This window comes from Muntiacus reevesi, chromosome 20 (assembly GCF_963930625.1).
Source record: "Muntiacus reevesi chromosome 20, mMunRee1.1, whole genome shotgun sequence".
Taxonomy (NCBI): Eukaryota; Metazoa; Chordata; class Mammalia; order Artiodactyla; family Cervidae; genus Muntiacus; species Muntiacus reevesi.
Window position 1 is genome coordinate 10,765,681 of NC_089268.1, and position 20,168 is coordinate 10,785,848.

General features: G+C 38.9%; 1 protein-coding gene across 5 annotated transcripts in view; it reads right to left on the reverse strand.

Annotated features, from left to right (window-relative positions):
- ILRUN (inflammation and lipid regulator with UBA-like and NBR1-like domains) overlaps positions 1–20,168 on the reverse strand; it is a 105,940-nt gene that overhangs the window by 63,843 nt on the left and 21,929 nt on the right. For all 5 annotated transcript variants that reach the window (XM_065912077.1, XM_065912078.1, XM_065912075.1 and 2 more), the window contains one exon: positions 5,307–5,461. In XM_065912077.1, the coding sequence (XP_065768149.1) occupies positions 5,307–5,461 (155 nt within the window). The remainder of the gene's footprint in view (positions 1–5,306; positions 5,462–20,168) is intronic.

Sequence of the window (20,168 nt, forward strand, 5' to 3'; positions counted from 1 at the left end):
GCCTGAATGTCCCCAGTTTTTCCATTGAGAAAAGAGGATGAAACTCATGAAGAGTAAGTAACTTCTGTATTACTTTCATTTTAAAACTACTTTTTCCCTGCTTTTTCTTCTGGAGTCCCTAACAATGAAAAGATTGAGGGTCAAAAGACAGAGGAGTCAAGTGAAAGCTTCATTTTCAGGTTCAAACAGTAGAGGGGAAAATATGAACAGTAGGCCCTGATAACAGCACATTGATCCATGGTCTCAGGGGTGATGACACTAGCCAGAGGTGCCTGTAGAAAGAACAGGAATGGCAAGACAGAGAAATAGCTTTGGCAGGAATGCCTTGCCCACCTTTGGAAGTGGCAAAGGTCTCATTTGGTTCCCATTCTTGTGCACCTATATTCATGTTACTAACTCACATGAGAAATCAATATATTGACTTATGACCAGTCACAGGTAGCCACATACAGTGACTAGATGTGATATTTCCTGTAAAGTCTCTCCAACACACTCCTTTTTACTATATAGGGAAACCTCTCTGTATCTTTTTTACATTCACTATAAGCATAAATCACTATGAAAAGCTGGACATGGCAGGACTCTCAGCATGTTGAAAACTCATCTAACAGTACTCTAGGATTCCTCAGTCCCTTGTTCTTGAAGTGCCAGGCCAGTTTAGAAACTTGATGGCTTACTACTGAAAAAAGCGAGAACAGGACAGGAAAAGAAACCAACACTCTACTGCTGAGATCTCAGACTCATAATGAATGGTACCTGCTGTGGGTCATGGTATTTAGGGGCAGCAGACGGAGCAGTGGTTGCAATGTTTTTTATTATTATTTTTTTAATCTGCCAGCAAAGTGCCCTCTTAAATTAACACTTTAAAGGGCAACTGCTGCTGTTGAGAAGGTTGTGGATGATACACTGGTAATACATGCAAATTCTTTTTTTCATTTCTGGGGTCTATGGCTTAGCAAAAGCATATTTGTCTTAGGTCAAGAATAGTAGCAGCTGACGTGAAGTACCTTGGAAAATGTTGGTCTCTTTAAAGATCAAGATAAAAAAAAAAAAAATTAAGTTACTACTATAGGGGTGAATCCAGAATTATTCTTTAAAAGGCACATGTGCACACATGCACGCACATGCACACACACACACAGACACACAAATCAATAGAGACAATGTCTGTTTATATAAAAATCCAAGAATGTTTTTGAATTTTAAAGAAAATGAAAACCAAGACCGCCTGGGTATGGGAAATACTCGGCTGCCCTGATCAGACAAGCACAAGCAGCTGAGACAGTTGGATCTCTCATCTATGCAAAAGAGGGAGTACTGCTCTATTCCAAGGAGATGTGGTAAGCTGTGAAACTATTAAAAATTATGTGGCTACGGTTGTATCTTTTTCTATGTCAGACCCTACTGATATGGTACTTGGAAAGCTTTTTTTTTTTTCCCATTTATTTTTATTAGTTGGAGGCTAATTATTTTACAATATTGTAGTGGTTTTTGCCATACATTGACATGAATCAGCCAAGGATTTACATGTGTTCCCCATCCCGATCCTTGGAGAGCTTCTTAAAGAAAAAACTGGAAGAGTTATGCACCATCAGCTCTAAAGTGTTACTATGCTATAAAATGAAGAACCAGTCATCTGCCTTCTGAGAACTGCCAACAGTTTACAATGACATACAGTTCTTACAACCCCAACTGTTAAGTCAGGTAACTCTGAAAAGGTCACTGATACTGGTTCTTGATACAGAAGGAAGGGAAATACTGATGTCTGTTTGACCTACCAAGCTAAGCATACCAGAAAAATCTAGATTTGAGAAGTATAACATAATGGGGCTTCAAATTAAGTCTGATACAAACTGGCTTACTGTGGGGTAGACAGATGCTTCTAGAAGAAAATAAAGACTAGTCTATGTTTGACGACTTTCCAAGGTAAGTATCACAAGCACACAAAGGTTGTAATTATCCAGTTATTATGGAATATAACTTTATTAAAAAATAAAAAGTCAAAACAAGACAAAAAAAACCTATCATATGACAACTTTGAGATGACAGTGAGTATGGCAAAAACAAAAGTCCATCAGTTCCAGAAAGTCTGAGATTTAGTTTGGGGACAGAAGGAACAGCCAAAGAGCAAGACAAAAGACAAACCTCGATGAAGACCCCCTTCTGTTTTTTAGCCCCTCGTAGTTTACAGAATGCATTTCAAATTAAGCTACAGGCAAACAGAGACCTTCACTAATCTCGGCAGCACTCTCCTTCCGTACCTGATACAGTGACTGGAACGTGAGGAATGTAACTCTGTTAAGGAGCTGAAGAAAACTGGAGGGAATAGTTCTTTCTCAAGTTTCCCTTCCTCCCCCATCAACTCCTGTTTTATATTCACTTCTATGTAGTTTAGAAAATATAGATGACTTTGAAGTCACTCTTTCATATGACAATCACAACTACTTCATTAAAGTCATGGAAACATAAGAGTTATCATAATATGCTTAGTTTAACACTCTTCACAGCTGGACAGCAGAGCATGGCTGTAATAACTGAGAAGTTTTAAGTATTGGTAAAGAGAATTGTCTACTTTTGTTAAAAGGGACAGTTTCAAATTTTCATTTTAAACTATAAAGTATCCTTGGCAAGCTTACCCAAACTTCTAAAACTTATGTAGTAGCCAAAGTGTGGACTCTGGGATTCTGCATCTATGTCACTACATGTCTCACTTCTCTTTCTCCATGATACGAATCTAAGCACTTTCATATCAGGCATTTAATTTTAAACAATGTATTGACATTTATCTTCCTTGGGGGAGGTGCTGGGACAGCTATATGCAGTTCCTATCATTCTCATCTTTTGTAAATTTGAATGTCCAGTGTGCCTGAAACATGACAGCAGAGAGGCACCATGAAAATTATTTATGAAACTCTTTCAGGGGGAACTTACCTTTTAGGGAAGGTTATGAATGAGAGGCAGAGGAGAAAGAGCTAAGGCCTAGTCTACTTCTTCCTCTTTTTTTTTTTTGGCCTCACTACGCAGGATGTGAGATCTTAGTTTCCCGACCAGGGACTGAACCCATGCCTCCTGCACGTAGTCTTGACCGCTGGACCACCAGGGCAGTTCCAGTCTACACTACTCCTGTGTTACCACTCCATTTGCGGAAAGGACTCAAGCCAGATTAGGATGACGCCGAAGAACCAGCTCACGTGCCTGCCTTTCTTGTGTCTCTAAAAACATATCTGTCACTTAACTATGGCAGGTCAGTTTCTTCTTAATCAAATGGAAAGCACTTAGTCTACAAACAAAAGTATTTTACAATTGGTATAAAAATTCCAGAAGAAGAAAAAACCTATTTGTTCGAAGTACCTTTCTAGCAACTGTTGCCCAATTTTTAAAGAGGTGTACAGGAACAAAAATGTCCTTTACAGGAAGAAAAGCTGCAGGCCCAGAGACTGTTTTAAATTGCAGTTATTATGCAAAAAGTAGGAGGAAAAAGAGCCAGTCCCACCAAAACAAATTTTTCTTCAAGTCAAGGTGAAAGGGTCTTTGGGGTTCTGATTTGACATTCTAGACATTTTATATGAATCCCTTCCAATCTCCCATTAACCCAAGGAACTGTCTAGTGAGTGAGAAGGTATTTCGAAGACGCTTTCTGAAATATAAAGTGACTATTCTGCAACAAGATGGTATTTAAAACATTTAACAGTACTCTAACAACTTTCAATATTGAAGAACACTATAAAGAACCCATGGAAAGCCAGACTGTTTCCAGTGTTTTCACTATTAAGTAAACAAGGTCTTGGATTAGTTATTTTAAATAAACAAAACTTTTAATAAGTTATTCTTTCTGAAAAAACATCACTCATTTAAAAAATTCATGGCTAGGTTTCAAAAGCATTTTTGATCAGCAACACAGATTTTTAGTGAGTCAGAGAAGAAACATGATGAATTAAAGCTGAAGTGAAGAAATTGTTTTAACGTTTTTAAAAGCAGGCAACATTAGGAAAGGTGAGACAGAAATTAGGAACATAAATCAATCAAACTTGTAACAAGAATTTCAAGAATAGAAAACATAGCTATTTTCCTATATTACCATGTGCCTCTCAAACTTATAATGCACCACACTGTTACAATGAAAGGGGAAAAGAAGTTAATGAAAACTTTACAAAGTCACTGATGTCCCAGTCACCTACAACAACGGGTCAATCCAGATTATGTGTTTTTGCTCCGAGACACACCAAGCCTTCATCCAAACTAGAGTTATTTCCAAATAAGCCAGACAAACAAATAAGCCAACCAAACAAGTTTGGTATATTAACTATGATATAAAAGGTTAGCTTAGCCAGTCTCTCCCCATCATAAAGAACTCAAGTATGAAAAACTGAGAAGTAAACAGCAACCCAACAAAAGGTAACCTTTATAGGTTTGAGTCCCCAGAGTTTTCTATTTCACATCAGATTACCATGCTAGACAGGGATCCCCCACACCAACAAATTTTAGCTAAGTACTCCTTTTGTATTTTTAGAAAACTTTCCATCTCTCAGAATTTCTTTTGTAAACACTCAATAATAAGGAAGTTAAAATATCCTCACCTAGTCAGCATACATTGTTACTGGATGGAATAAGACACGCTAATAAACTCATTCAAATTTAAAAAGTCATTTGAAAAGAATGTAACAAGTTATCAGATATTATTTTCAAAGAACCATAATTAACTTATGCTGAATTTTTCTTAAGTCAGCAGTAAGTCAAAACAATGATTCTTTAAAAAAGCAACTTTTCAATCTTTCCATCTTTTCTATTCTGAGCAAATTGATATACTTCTTACCCTATTTTTCAAAGTGAAGATTAGAGCTCAGATAGATAGCTCAATGAAAATTTCAGACACAATAATCCTCGTGGTTCCAAAGAAATGAGCTTTCAAAAGAGCAGATGCTCACAACTCTAGCTACCTTGTTCTTTTCAAGGATGTACCTCCTCTAGCATGCTGGAAATAACTGGAAGATTAATTAGAGCAGAAATAAAATGATGGAATAGAGCTATACTTGCGGAGACAATACCACCACCACACACATGCCTAGTTCCTGGTATCAAAAGAATATTGAATTGTGTTTAAATGTCAAGACCGAAATTCTTCCTAATCTAGGGAATATTTTATTGGTGTTTGGGTCATCATACCAGTACAAGAAAATGAAACATCATGTATAAGGAAAAATTCAGAGTTACACAATCACGTAATTTAAGCTAAAACATTTCCTTGTTTCTTTTAACTGCTAAGAAAAAGAAAGCTGGGCAGGGAAGGTTGCTCTTTATACATTTACCAGAATTCTGGATCCGCCACGTTTTTATAAACTGGGTGTCAGGAGGTATGGACTCCCCTTCTCCTATGGTGACGTCTTCAACAAAGGACATGGAAGGTACACTGATGTTTGGGCTCTCAAAGTCATAATAGGCGCCAATTGCTGCTTGTAGGTTCCTACAAATAAAAAGAAAAGGCAAACGACTTCAGTCCTCTCCAGAGCATATTAATCTAATCGTCAAACAAAAGAAAATGGCCTGTTGTCTTAGGTTATGTTATAGAACATGTATAAAGAAGGTATATAGATGGCTCCTAGTATGTCAGTCTTCAGAGTTGTTGATTCTGGCTTAGGAACAACAGGAAAAAACACAAGGACCAACAAACTTGTGCAACGCTTTCTTCACAAGGTACCCATGTAGAAAGTAAGCATTATTAGCACCATCAACAACAATGTGAGGAAATCTCCCTTTTACCCATAAGGACAGCAAGTATGGGTAAGAAAGTCAATTAAAAGATAGCTCCTCTGTAGCTGTGACTAAACTTCATAGAAGTTCCATGAAAGAAAATTCTCATTTTTTAAAAAGGCAATACTTAGTTCAGAAAGTTTAATACAGTGGGAATTTCCATGGTGGTCCAGTGGTTAAGAATCTGCCTGCCAATGGGACATGGGTTACATCCAGGAAGGTCCCACATGCCGCAGGGCGCCTGTGCTGCACAAGTTCTGAGCCCACACTCTAGGGCCTGTGCGCTGCAACAACACAGGCCACTGAAATGAGAAGCCCACACACCACAACTCAAGAGTGGCCCCCATTCTCTACAACTAGAGAAAAGCTGGAACAGCAACGAAGACCTGGCACAACCAAAAATAATAAACTTCTTAAAAAGCTTCCTACGATGAAAAATACCTATCTTATCTCTTCTTTTCCATACACATACACACATAGAGGTATTATTTGTGGCTTTAATTGATATATCTAAACTTCCTGCAAAAAAAAGTTATACACTCAGTAAATGCTCTCACCATGAATGTACGGAGTGTCTATTTCCCCATTCATTCATTAATAATACTTCTCTAACACTTTGTATTTTTGTCAATCTGATGGGTGAAAAATAAGATCTTGGTGAGGTCTGAAAATGGTTTTCTCTTTTCATGAGAGGTTAAATATCTTTCAGGGTTTCCCAGGTGGCACAGCGATAGAGTCTGTCTGCCAATGCAGGAGGTGCAAGAGATGCAGGTTTGATTCCTGGGTCAGAAGATCCCCTGGAACAGGAAATGGCAACTCGCTCTAGTATTCTTGCCTGGAAAATTTAATGGACAGAGAAGCCTGGCTACAGTCCATGGGGTCACAAAGAGTCAGACACAACTGAGCTACTGAGCACACAAGTATCTTTTACACTTTTATGAGCCATATGTAGCTTCTTTTTAGAAGCACAATTTTGTAAATGTTGGTGTTCTTTTTAATTACTTATAAACCTCCTTATGTCAGAAGGAACTACCAAGCATACAAACCAGAGTCCCCAACTGAACAGAATCATACAACTGACAGCTTGGTTCATCAGTGCCAGAAACCAAAGGCCACTAAGGGGTTTAAGTAAGCTGTGTTCATTAAAGAAATTGTTGGTAATTACACTAACTGTTTCCCTTATGGTCTTCCTCAAACTAGTGACATCATCCCCAGTCCCCAAGGAAAAACAGCACAAAGAGCATTCTTCCAAATATAACCCAACCATAAGCCAATGGATCCAGTGGGTTGTTTTTAATTATGCATAAACATAGCATGAAATAAGGTCTGACAGTACACAACTGTTCAACACACATGCTATTAACAGCAAATACTTTTCTGCTGAGGGCCTGCCTACTCTTCCAGGTGTTTGCAGCTGCCAGAAAGGAAGGCTATATTTAGAGCAGCTACCTCAGGTCAAGCCCCATGCAATGGTGGCCTGTAGTATTAGTGAGTAATGACCAGAATTACACTACCACCAAATGCTGGCCTGTCACATGTGTGCTAGATAAAATTTACACAGAGCAGAGACGGGCGAGGGTCCAAACTGTGCCTGCTTATTTGACCATTCAATAGGAAGGCGTGGGCTTCAGTCTTTCCAGCAACTTCCTTATTTAGTTGGTACTTATCTAAAGTGAGAATATGTGACTGGTCGAACTTAGGGAGGCCCAGGTCCTACCATTCACCAACAGACTCAGGAGTATACCTGGAATCAGCCTGACATTTAGAGATCAGACATAAAACGAGGGAAAGAACGAGAGGCCGAATTTTTATTTTGTTCTTCTGAAAACTTAAGTGTCCACCTTTTCATAAAGATAATTTTTTTTGCCAAAGGTCTCAGGCAAACAGCCTGAAAATTGTTTTCTGTTCACTTAGCTGTAAAATATGCTTGGGAGGGAAGAAACTATTTGTGCACTCAGGACAACTGCCAATTCTCATATTCAGTCTGTGTCATATTTCACCACTTGGCTGTGCCTGCTATCAGACAGGACTTTGAGACCAGCATAGCAGAAACACGAACAAGTGGAAAAGTCCAGTTACTCTACTTAGGCGGATCCACCTCCTCTCCTCAAACCTCTTTTCACACATTCCTACTTAACCCACAGCCAAGCCAACAAAACTGCTTACTTGTACCTATATTATCCAGAGAACTCAGCCAAAGAAAGATTAAGATACATTTTTAAACCCCAAAGTGAAACTGAAAGTAGAGAACAAGTCTCCTGGCAGGAAGGAGTGAAGGATGACAAAGCACAATCATTTCCCAAGTGCAAGGCGGAAAAAGAGGACACGAGCCTGGCTGCTCCCTAACCCGCGAGGCAGGTACACAGCCCCCCTCAGCGCTTAGACCATTTAGACCACTGCGTCCCTGGGCCAAGGAACAGGAGGAATAGACTTAAACAACTCCAATTCAGTGTGAGAATAAGCAAACATAATAGCATGCACTCATGTTTAAAACAACATACTCAACTACTATTAGGCAACAAGAAACTCCACATGAAACAGAGACGGCTGAGGACACGGGAAAGAAACTTGGATGCCACTCAGTATTCAGCTCAGCCTGAAAGTTTAAACCTCCAGGTTCCTTCAGTGTCTTTGCTCTGATCTCAAAGTTAAAAGTGCCTAAAGAACGAAGGCGAGCAGTTAACAAGCGGAAAAAAGGCACAGGCGAAGAAGATGGATGATGGTGATGATTATGTAACATTGTGAATATACTTTATGCCACAGAAGTATGCACTTTAAAATGATAAATTTTCATTTTACTTTATTTTTATTGATATGACCAACCTAGACAGCATATTAAAAAGCAGAAACATTACTTGGCTGACAAAGGTCTGGGTCTAATCAAAGTTATGGTTTTTCCAGGAGTCATGTATGGACGTGAGAGTTGGACCATAAAGAAAGCTGAGTGCTGAAGAATTGATGCTTTTGAACTGTGGTGTTGGAGAAGACTCTTGAGAGTCCCTTGGACAGCAAGGAGATCAAACCAGTCAATCCTAAAAGAAATTAATCCTGAATATTCATTGGAAGGACTGATGAGAAGCTCCAATACTTTGGCCATCTGATGTGAAGAACTGATTCATCACAAAAGACCCCGATGCTGGGAAAGATTAAAGGCAGGAGGAGAAGGGGAGGACAGAGGATGAGATGGTTGAATGGCATCACCGACTCTATGGACATTAGTTTGAGTAAACTCTGGGAACTGGTGGCAGGAAGCCTGGCATGCTGCAGTCCATGGGGTTGCAAAGAGTCAGATGTGACTGAGCAACTGAATTGAACTGATAGTTGATTTGTCATGTGTTTCAGTAATGTTAGTTTCTGATGTACAGCAAAGTGATCCAAATATATTCTTTATCATATTCTTTTCCACTATGGTTTATCACAGGATATTGAATATAGTTTCCTGTGCCATACAGTGGGACCTTGTTCACCTGGTAGTCTGTATTCGCTAATCCCAAACTCCTACATTTATATCCTCTGCACCCCCTTTCCTCCTGTGGTAACAATTAGTTTGCTTTCTATGGCTGTGAGCCTGTTTTGTAAATAACTTCATTTGGATCATGTTTTAGGTTCCACATATAGGTAATACCATATGTTATTTGCCTTTCTGACTTACTTTGATCAATATGATAATCTCTAGGCGCATCCATGTTGCTGAAAGTGGCATTATTTCATTCTTTTTATGGTTGAGCAATATTCCATTTTATATATTTACCATGTCTTTGGTATCCATTCATCTGTTGATGGACAATTAGGTTGCTTCCATATTTTGGCTGTTGTGAATAGTGCTACGATGAAAATGGGGGTGCAGGTATCTTATCAGTTTTCTCCTGATACAGGCACAGAAGTGGAACTGCTGGATCATATGGCAACTCTATTTTTAGTTTTTTAAGGCATCTCCATACTGTTTTCCATAGTGCTTACACTAATTTACATTCCCAGCAGCAGTGTAGAAGGGTTCACTTTTTCCCACACCCTCTCCAGCACTTGTTATTTGCAGACTTTTTAATGATGGCCTTTCTAACTGGTGTGAGGTGATTCCTCATTGTAGTTTTGATTTGCATTTCTCTAATAATTAGCAATACTGAGCACGTGCTAACTGGCCATCTGTTTGTCTTCTTTGAAGAAATGTCTATTTAGATAGTCTGCTCATTTTTCCATTGGGTTGGGTTTTTTTTATTATTGAGTTGTATGCATTCTGTGTGTATTTTGGAAATTAAGCCTTTGTCAGTACATTGTTTGCAAGTATTTCCTCCCAGTCCATTGGCTGTCTTTTCAATTTATTTATGGCTTCCTTCCTATGGAAAAACTTGTAAGTTTTTTATTAGGTCCCATTTCATTATAAAAAGGTAAAATTTTAAATGGCTTTATTTAGAGGAAGCTCCTAACCCCCGGTTGTGGAGCTTTGAACAAGTGGCTAATCATCTGTGTCAGTTTACTCATGTACAAAACTCAGTTTTTTATGGTAATTTTGGCTTATATTTTATATGACAAAGTTGGTGTTACAAGGTGGGCTGTGAAGACTGCATGAGGCAATGCGTGTAAACGCCAATGTTTTACGTTGGCAGACATTTAATTAACGGACATTTATCCATGTGCAAGGCACTCAGCCTCGGACAGAAAAGACACCCATTACAGGCAAGGGTCCTCCCCATTATAAAGCCTAGCAGCCTGCAGCAAACCAGAGACACTCAAACAAGGGCAGCTGCAACCACCTCTTAAACTGATACTCACCAACCCAAGGCAGTGTTTCCATCTGCAGGTAAAAAAATGGGCTTGGTGCACAACAGTTTCAACCACACTGATAATCAAGTTAACCTGATTTGGAGTAGAACAATCTGGTAATGCTGATATGTGTTTTCTGATGAAACACAATTCTGTAACTCAGAAGTGATACTGTCCAACCTTCATTTTATAGATGAGGCCACAGACACACCGACAGGTAAATAACTTGCACACATCTATTGAAAAGCATCTTTTAACTTACCCAGAATTTTTCAATTATCTACTAATGCTCTGAACATATGATTTTCTTAAGAACATACTAAGTACCGTCATGAATTCTACAAATGAGTTAATTATAACATCTCATTAAGCCAAATTTTTGAAAGTGGTCAAATGTCTAATTGTGTATATATTCACAAACGCAGAAGATTTATTTTTGTACTATTTATACAAACATAAGTCAGATTAACAGTCTTATGAAGAAAAATCATCAATATACTGAATATACATCAGGAACATCATCCCAAAAATATAGGAGTAAAAGAAAACAGTTAAGAAAACTAGGAAATCAGAATTTAAGAAGAAATCCCAGAAGACCAAGTATCAGCTCAGATCCTCAGCAAAATAAAATTAGATATCTTTCCTTTTCCTCTCCGAAAAAGAAACTGAAAAGGATTCAAATTACTTGTAAGAAAAAAAAAAAAAAAGAAAGAAAACTATCCATATAATCTGGACATAAATTGGGGGAAATCAGAATAATGAATCGATCCAGTTAAACATGAACAGCAGCATCTTCAGGCTTCAAGCAATACTTACTCAGAACTTCAAGAAGTCTCTCTCACCCATGGAGTGTTTATAACCCTGCACAGGCCTAGCAGGAACCAGGAAGACCTCACTATCCTGAATGACTGAGAAAACCTGACTAGAAAAAGGGTCAGCAAAACAGGTGGCAGTTCTTACCAGGGCTTTCCAACATCAACTCAACGGGCCCTCTAGCATGGAAGACCAAAATGAGGGGCAAAAAATGTGACTCTCAAGAATGTTAAGGCCTTCAAAGAAACAGAATTTTATTAAAACACAGATGAATGCAGGCAGGGAACAGAAGTTGAACTAAAGAAGGCTCAAAATATTTTCAAACCTAAACATTAACTAACAGATGGTACTATTTCATATGTGAAGACAGAAAGAAAGGACTAGGGAAAGATTTCATTAAAGAGGAGCAGTAAAAAAAAAAAAAAAAAAAGAAGAGGAGCAGCAAAGTTCACACCACTGTTTACCCACTTCTTAGAGCCCTCGCCAAATCCAAGATCGTTTCTTCATTCTTCTTTTCCTGGCTATTTATTGGCCCATTAATTCTAAAACTTTTTAGAACTGGTCCTTCTAACATCAGAAATTATACCTTTTCCAAACTAAAAGCAAAAAACTAGCATTCTGCATGAAAACCCAAGGCAGTGGCACTGTTTCAGATTATAAGTATGTAGTTCCAGGCTACACACTTTAAACGATAAGATATAACTCGATGGTATTTACTTTACTCACAGGGATTTGAACTACCTCTACTTTCAAACCATGAGAGATGAACACCACATACCCATTAAGTAATCATTCCTCATTATTCCTTCCCCGCCATCCCCTGAAAACTGCAGTCTGTTTTCTGTCTCTATGAATTTGTCTATTTTGGATAATTTATATAAGTAAAAGGAAGGACACAGTATGTGTAACCTTCTATGTCTGGCTTCTTCCACTTCACACAGTATTTTTGAGACTTATCCCGAATGGCAGCATGTTGGTGAGTATTTATTCCTTTCTATGGCCTAACGCTATTCCATTATATGTATATACTACATTTTGACTATCCATTCATTTGTTGATGGGCATTTGGATTGTTTCTACCTTTTGATTATTACTACTGCTATAAACATTCATACACAAATGTCTGGGTGGGTATATGTGTTCATTTCTTCAGATATATACTTAAGAGTAGGAACTTCTGGGTCACATGTAATTCTGTTTAACTTTCTGAAAAACCACCATACTGTTTTTCACATCAGCTGAACCGTTTTGCATTTTTTTCAACAATGTGTAAGTGTTTCTATTCTTCTACATCCTCACCAATACTTCTTTTTTCTATTATTAGAGCCATCCTAGGGTGATTCCCTGGTGACTCAGATGGTTAAGAATCTGCCTGCAATGTAGGAGACCTGGGTGCAGGCTCTAGAGCACAGGCTCAGTAACTGTGGCACATGGACTCAGCTACCTCAAAGCCTGTGGAACCTTCCTGGACCAGGGACCAAACCCATGTCCCCTGCATTGGCAGGTGTACTCTTAACCACAGGGAAGTCCCTAGAGTTGCCTTTTTACAAACTACAAGTTTGTGGCAGCTATTCTTACCTTCTGAGACGGCCTACCCTCTGTCTGTGGACAGTGCTTCTCTCTAAATAAATCCACTTCTTCCCTACCACCTTGCCTCTCACTGAATTCTTTCTGCCACAAGACATCAAGAACCTGCGCATCAATAAGTCCTAAAGCAGAACTAAAACTGCCAACAAACAGACGATGTCAGTATTCTTCATACCAGACAAGACCACCTGAGGCCAGGAACAGAGAAGCTCTTGAAAAAGACTGAGGCCAGCTTGAAGGAACCACAGAAACCCATCAGATTGCCTGAGCCCAGATTGGAGTGCAGGCCCTGTGCACACCTTGATCTTATCAGCAACCCCACCCCTGAACAGTGGCTATAAAACTGCTCATCAAATTCTCCACCAACGGGACACACAGTTTTCAAGGCAGGACCCTATTGTGTACCCCTTTGCCTGGCAAAGCAATAAAGCTATTCTTTTCTATTTCACTCCCCCTCAAAAAGAGTCTGTGGCAAGCAAATCTATCAGTACATTTTTCCAACAGCATTTGCTCACTTTGTGTTTCTGTATCACATTTTGGTAGTTCTTGCAATATTTCGAACTCTTCCATTGCTATGTTTGTTATGGTGATCTGAGATCAGTGATCTATGATATTTCTATTGTAACATGAACTGTGCCCACATAAGACCGTAAAGTTAATTGGTAAGTGTGTGTGTTTTGACCACTCCACCAACCAGTCATTCCCCTATCTCTCTCCCTTCTCCTAGGGTCTCCTTATTCTGAGATACAATGTTGAAATTAGATTGTGGCCTCTAAGTGTTCAAGTGAAAGGAAGACTCACACACCTCTCATTTTAAAAGCTAGAAACAATTAAGCTTAATGAGGAAAGCATGTCAAAATACCAGACAGCCAGAAGCTAGGCTTCTTGCACCAAAAGCCATGCTGTGAAAGCAAAGGGAAAGTTCTTCAACAAAATAAAAAGAGCACTCCAGTGAACGCACAATCCTCAGAAAGCGACACAGCCTTATTGCTGATGTGGAGAAAGTCAGAGTGGTGTAGATAGAAGATGAAATCAGCCACAACATTCCCTAAAGTCAAAGCACAACCCAGAGCAAAGTCCTAACTCTCTTCAGCTCTATGAAGACTGACAGAGGTAAGGAAGCTGCAGAAAAATGCTAAAGCTAGCAGAGGTTGGTTTTGAAGTTTAAGGAAAGATGTGATCTCCATTTAATATAAAAGTACAAGGTCCTGGAGGGAGCAAGTGCTAATGCAGAAGCTGCAGCAAGTTATCCAGAAGATCTAGATAAGAAAATTCATGGAAGTGGCTAGATTTTCAATGCAGACAAAACAGCCTTATAATGGAAGCAGATGCCATCTAGGAGTTTAGTGGCTGGAGAGAAGTCAATGCCTGGCTTCAAAGCTTTAAAATGAGAAACTGACTCTCTCAGGGGCCAATGCAGCTGGTGGCTTTAAGTGGAGGTTGATGTTTCTGTACCACTCCAAATACCCTAGGGCCCTGAAGAACTTTGCTAAACCTACTCTGCCTGTGCCTCTGTAAAGAAACAACAAAGCCTGGATGGCTGAACATCTGTTTACAACATGGTTTACTATTGAGATCTGCTCAGAAAAGATTCCTTTCAAAACATTACTGCTCACTGACAATGCTCCTGGTCACCCAAGAGCTCTGATGGAGACGTGCAACGAGATTAACGTCGTTTTCATGCCTTCTAACACAACATCCCTCTGTAGCCATGGATTAAGGAGTCATTTCCATTTTCAAGTCTTATTCTCTAAGAAATACATTTTACGAGGCTATAACTGCCATAGATAGTGATTCCTCTGGTGAATATGGTCAAAGGCAATTGAAAACATTTTGGAAAGGGTTCACTGTTCTAGATACCATTAAGAACATCTGTGCTTCATGGGAGGAAGTCAAACTACCATCATTTACAGGAGTCTGGAAGAAGATGATTGCAATCCTCATGGATGACTCTGGAGGGGTTCAAGACTTCAGTGGAGGAAGTAACTGCAGATGTGGTGGATGTAGCAAGAGAACGAGAAACGGAGCCTTAAGATGTGACTCAACTGCTGCAATTTCGGGATAAAACTTGAACCAATGAGGCTCTTAGGGATGAGCAAAGAAAGTGGCTCCTGAAATGGAACCTCCTCCCAGTGAAGACGCTGCAGGGATTGCTGAAATGACAACAAAGGACTTAGATGATTACATAAACTTACTTGATAAAGCAATGGCAGGGTTTGAGAGGACTGACTCCCAATTTTGAAAGAAGTTCTACTGTGGGCACAATGCTGTCCAACAGCACTGCATGCTACAAACAAATCACTTGTGAAAGGAAGAGGCAATCAATTTGGCAAACTTCACTGTTCTCTTACTTTAAGCTGCCCCAGCCTGAAAGCAGAGTCACCAAAAGAAATGTGCACGTCCATGTTCACAGCAGCATTATTCACAATAACCAAAAGACAGAAGCACATGTCTATCAAAATGTGGTACATACATACAGTGAAATATTACTCAACCTTAGAAAGGAAAAACTGTCCCATGCTGAAACATGTATAAACATTGAGGATGTTATGCTTAGAGATAAACTATCACCAAAAAAGACGAATACAGTATTAATGGTAGTCACAAATATGAAGCATCTAGAGTAGTCAAATTAATAGAAACGGAAAGTACAATGCTGACTGACATAGGCAAAGGGAAGGGGGAAATGAGGAATTATTGTTCAATGGGTACAGAGTTTCCATTTTGCAAGACAAAAAAGTTCTGGAGATTAACTGTACAACATGCTTAACACTACTGAACTATACACTTAAAAGCCATTAAGAGGATAAATTCTATGTTACATGTATTTTACCACAATTTTTTAAATTGTTAATTAGGATAAAACCAACGAGTTTCATTAAGAAATTTGCACTTATTTCTATAAGGAAAGGAGAGCATAGAAAGGTTATAAAAACAACTCTTTTGACGTACAACTTAGGCACCATAAAATACTCATTTCAGCTGCACAATTCAATGATTTTTAGTAAAGTTACTGAACTATAAAACAATAGTCATGTTTCAGAACATTTTCATCACCCCAATAAAGTCCGAATGCTCACAATGTGTACATATGTTAATGGCACAGGGGAATTAAGAATGCTAATCAGGTGACCTGGACGTAGGAACATTATCCTGGATTATCCAGGTGAACTCAATGTAATCACGTCCTTAAGCACAGAAGAGGGAAGTGAAAGAGAGAACTGGAGAGAAAGCAGTGTGAGAGGTTGCCACATGACATGCTGGCTTTGAAAATGGAGAAATGAGGCCAGAAGCCACGAACGGTACGTGGCCCCTACAAGTGGTAAAAGGCAAAGAAATGAATTTGAATTCTCCAGCAAGAACACAGTCCTTAATTTTAGCATACACCTTAATTTTAGCCCAGTGAGACTCATTTTGCATTTCTGAACTCCATAACTGTGAAATTATAAATTGGTGTTTTTTAAAACCACTAAATTTGTAGTAATTTATTAACAAAAAACAGTAAAAAATTAATACAATTGTTATTTGCTGTATTAGTTTTGCTACTTTACCGTTAACATGTGTTTGAAAATGCATATCATACAAGAAAACTATGAATATTTAAAAAAATGAAGAAAGGTTACAAATAAAATGGTGCGATTTTCTGCTGAGTCATTTCCTTCATCATAACTGTGCTCTCAAGAACTCAATTATCCATTAAAGATGCACATTAAGAAATAGCTCCTATTTTTCTTGCTTCTGTCCCCCACACTCTGCTATGTAACTGTCGTGGATACTTCCTAAAAAGGTAAACAATCACTAGGTTCAGAGCTAACTGAAATTCTGAAGATACTAGAGCAGAGGAGACATGCCCAAAGTAGACATGAAAGTGTATGATACCCAAAAAGTCCCAGAATGACACATAGAAAGCATGAATCAGACAAAACTATTCTCATAAACAAAACATTCGTGGTTTACTGTTGTTCATGAAACTTTCTTTGGGACATAATTTAAAGCAGCAATTACAGAATGACCAAGTAAATCTGTAATTAACTATGGTTTTCAGAAGTGTGTTTACCTCACAAGGAACTTAGAACAGGCCAGCAATGGTTAAAATGTGTCTTACCCTACAACCTAGTCAGAAATGTGTCTAAAAGATACTTTTATTACTTTTAAAAAAGTGCCAGAAAGCCAAATTTTAAACCAACATTCTACTCTCAAATCTAGCTGTTGTTTCTGCATACAGGGAAAAGGAAATAAAGAGGCTTCGAAAAGAAACCACACATCTTTTACGTGTGTGTGTGTACACGCACAGTTAGTTGCTCAGTTGTGCCTGACTCTTCGTGACCCCATGGACGGTAACCCGCCAGGCTCCTCTGTCCATGGCATTCTCCAAGCAAGAACGCAGGACGGTAACCCGCCAGGCTCCTCTGTCCATGGCATTCTCCAAGCAAGAAGGCAGGACTGTAACCCACCAGGCTCCTCCGTCCATGGCATTCTCCAAGCAAGAACGCAGGACTGGGTTGCCATTTGCTTCTCCAGAGGATCTTCCTGACCCAGGGATCGAACCCAGGTCTCGTGAACTGCAGGCAGATTCTTTACCATATGAGTTACAGGGAAGTCTTACTATACCTTTGACTAAAAGGCTCCACACCTATCTTATATGTCCCGCCTAGAGGTTTCCTGATGGTGTGCTACAAGAACCATACTGACCAAACCATCTTTGGAGAATACAACAGTAAGCCTCAGCCTATTCACCTCCAAAAATGACTGTACCTTATGAATCTTAATAAAACTTGACCAAGTCCTATGTAGTATGATGAACAATGCCAATGCAATGTTATCACCACCAAATAATGTCTCATGGCCTCAATGCCTACTCTGTTCATTCTGCAGCCAACACATCTCCAAATACTCTGTGGCTATCTTTGGCTGTTCTCTGGTACATGTGGGATAGGTACCTTAAAAAGCTACATACAGAGAGCTGGAAGACTAAATTAAATTGAAAAGAACTTGGGAAAAGGCAGATTTTGTCACAGCTCACCAACCTGACAGGACCAGACCCTTTTCCTATCATAAACGAATAAAACAAGAGTGTAAATTGTCACAGACTGGTGGTCTTTAGTAAAGACCCGCTGAGAACAAACAAGGAAGACAACGCGTGAAGAGCACTTTCTGTAAAAGCCCTCACAACAGCCTCAAATACTCTTCATGTGCTCATGTCTGGGCAACCATCTGCACATGGGAACAGTCAGGTTTGGGCAGCTCATCCAGCTATGGCACTTCTTCTACATTACAGAAGAAAACGATTTTTAAAAATAGGTACTTTGCATGATACTACATAATTACCACCAGTTAAATTACTAACAACAACAACAAAAAAGAAAAAATCACAAGACTATCCAAAGAAAACATGGGGTGGGGAGGGGGGAACTAATTTGGTTCACAAAGAAAAACTAACAAAAACTCAGGAAAAAACTTTCTGTAACTTGTTCTGATTTTTCCTTAAAAAGAGTGGTCTCTCAAAGAAGAAAAGCAAACATCCCCAATCAATGCAAACACAATGAAAAAGTACATGTATTTCAAGCTTCACAAAAGTCAAGGAGATCTCTCTCTCTCCAGTACTGCTTCTCTGGATCCTCTATAGCTGAGGTCAAGGTAAATATGTTCAGCTCCACACTACTAAGATAAGTAACCGAAATCTGCTTCATTCACCATAATATCCTTCATAACTCTGGTTAAGTCCCATTTAAAAATTAGCAGTATCCATGTTACTGGAAAGAAAGAATCAATATTGTGAAAATAACTATACTACCAAATGCAATCTACAGATTCAATGTGATCCCTATCAAATTACCAATAGCATTTTTTCACAGAAGTAAAATAAAAAATTTCACAATTCATATGGAAACACAAAAGACCCTGAATAGCCAAAGCAGTCTTGAGAAAGAAGAATGGAGCTGGAAGAATCAGCCTTCCTGACTTCAGATTATATTACAAAGCTACAGTCATCAAGACAGTATCACAATGGCACAAACATAGAAATACAGACCAACGGAACAAGATAGAAAGCCCAGAAATAAACCCATGCACCTATGGGTACCTTATTTTTGACAAGGGAGGCAAGAATATACACTGGGGCAAAGACAGGCTCTTCAATAAACGGTGCTGGGAAAACTGGAGAGCTACAGATGAAAGAATGAAATTAGAACACTTCCTAACACCATACACAAAGATAAACTCAAAACAGATTAAAGACCTAAATGTATGACCAGAAAATATAAAACTCTTGGAGGAAAACATAGGCAGAACCCTCGATGACATGGATCAAAGCAAAATCCTCTATGATCCACCTCCTAGAGTAATGGAAATAAAAACAACGGTAAACAAGTGGGACCTGATTAAACTTAAAACCTTTTGCACAGCAAAGGAAACTATAAGCAAGGTGAAAAGACAACCCTCAGCATGGGAGAAAATAAAAGCAAATGAAACAACTGGCAAAGGATTAATTTCCAAAATATATAAGGAGCTCATACAACTCAATGCCAGAAAAACAAACAATTCAATCAAAAGGTGGGGATAAGACCTAGACATTTCTCCAAAGACATACAGATGGCTAACAAACACATGAAAAGATGCTCAACATCACTTATTATTACAGAAACGCAAATCAAAACTACAATGAGATATCACCTCACACCGGCCAGAATGCCGATCATCAAAAAGTCTACAAACAGTAAATGCTGGAGAGGGTAAGGAGAAAAAGGAACCTTCTTGCACTGTTGGTGGGAAAGTAAATTGATACAACCACTATAGAAGACAATATGAAGATTCCTTAAAAAACTAGGAGTAAAACCACTACATGACCCAGCAATCCTACTCCTAGGCATATACCCTGAGGAAACTGAAACTGAAAGACACATGTATCCCATTGTTTTACTGCAGCACTATTTACAAGAGCTAGAACATGGAAGCAACCTAGATGCCCATCGACAGATGAATGGATAAAGAAGTTGTGGTACATATACACAATGGAATATTACTTAGCCATAAAAAAGAATGTATTTGAGTCAGTTCTAATAAGGTGGATGAACCTAGAACCCATTATACAGAGTGAAGTAAGTCAGAAAGAGAAAGATAAATATTGTATTCTCACACACATATAACGGAATCTAGAAAAATGGTACTGAAGAATTTATTTATAGGGCAGCAGTGGAGAAACAGACATAGAAAATAGACTTACGGACATGGGGAGAGAGGAGGAGAGGGTGAGTGTGGAA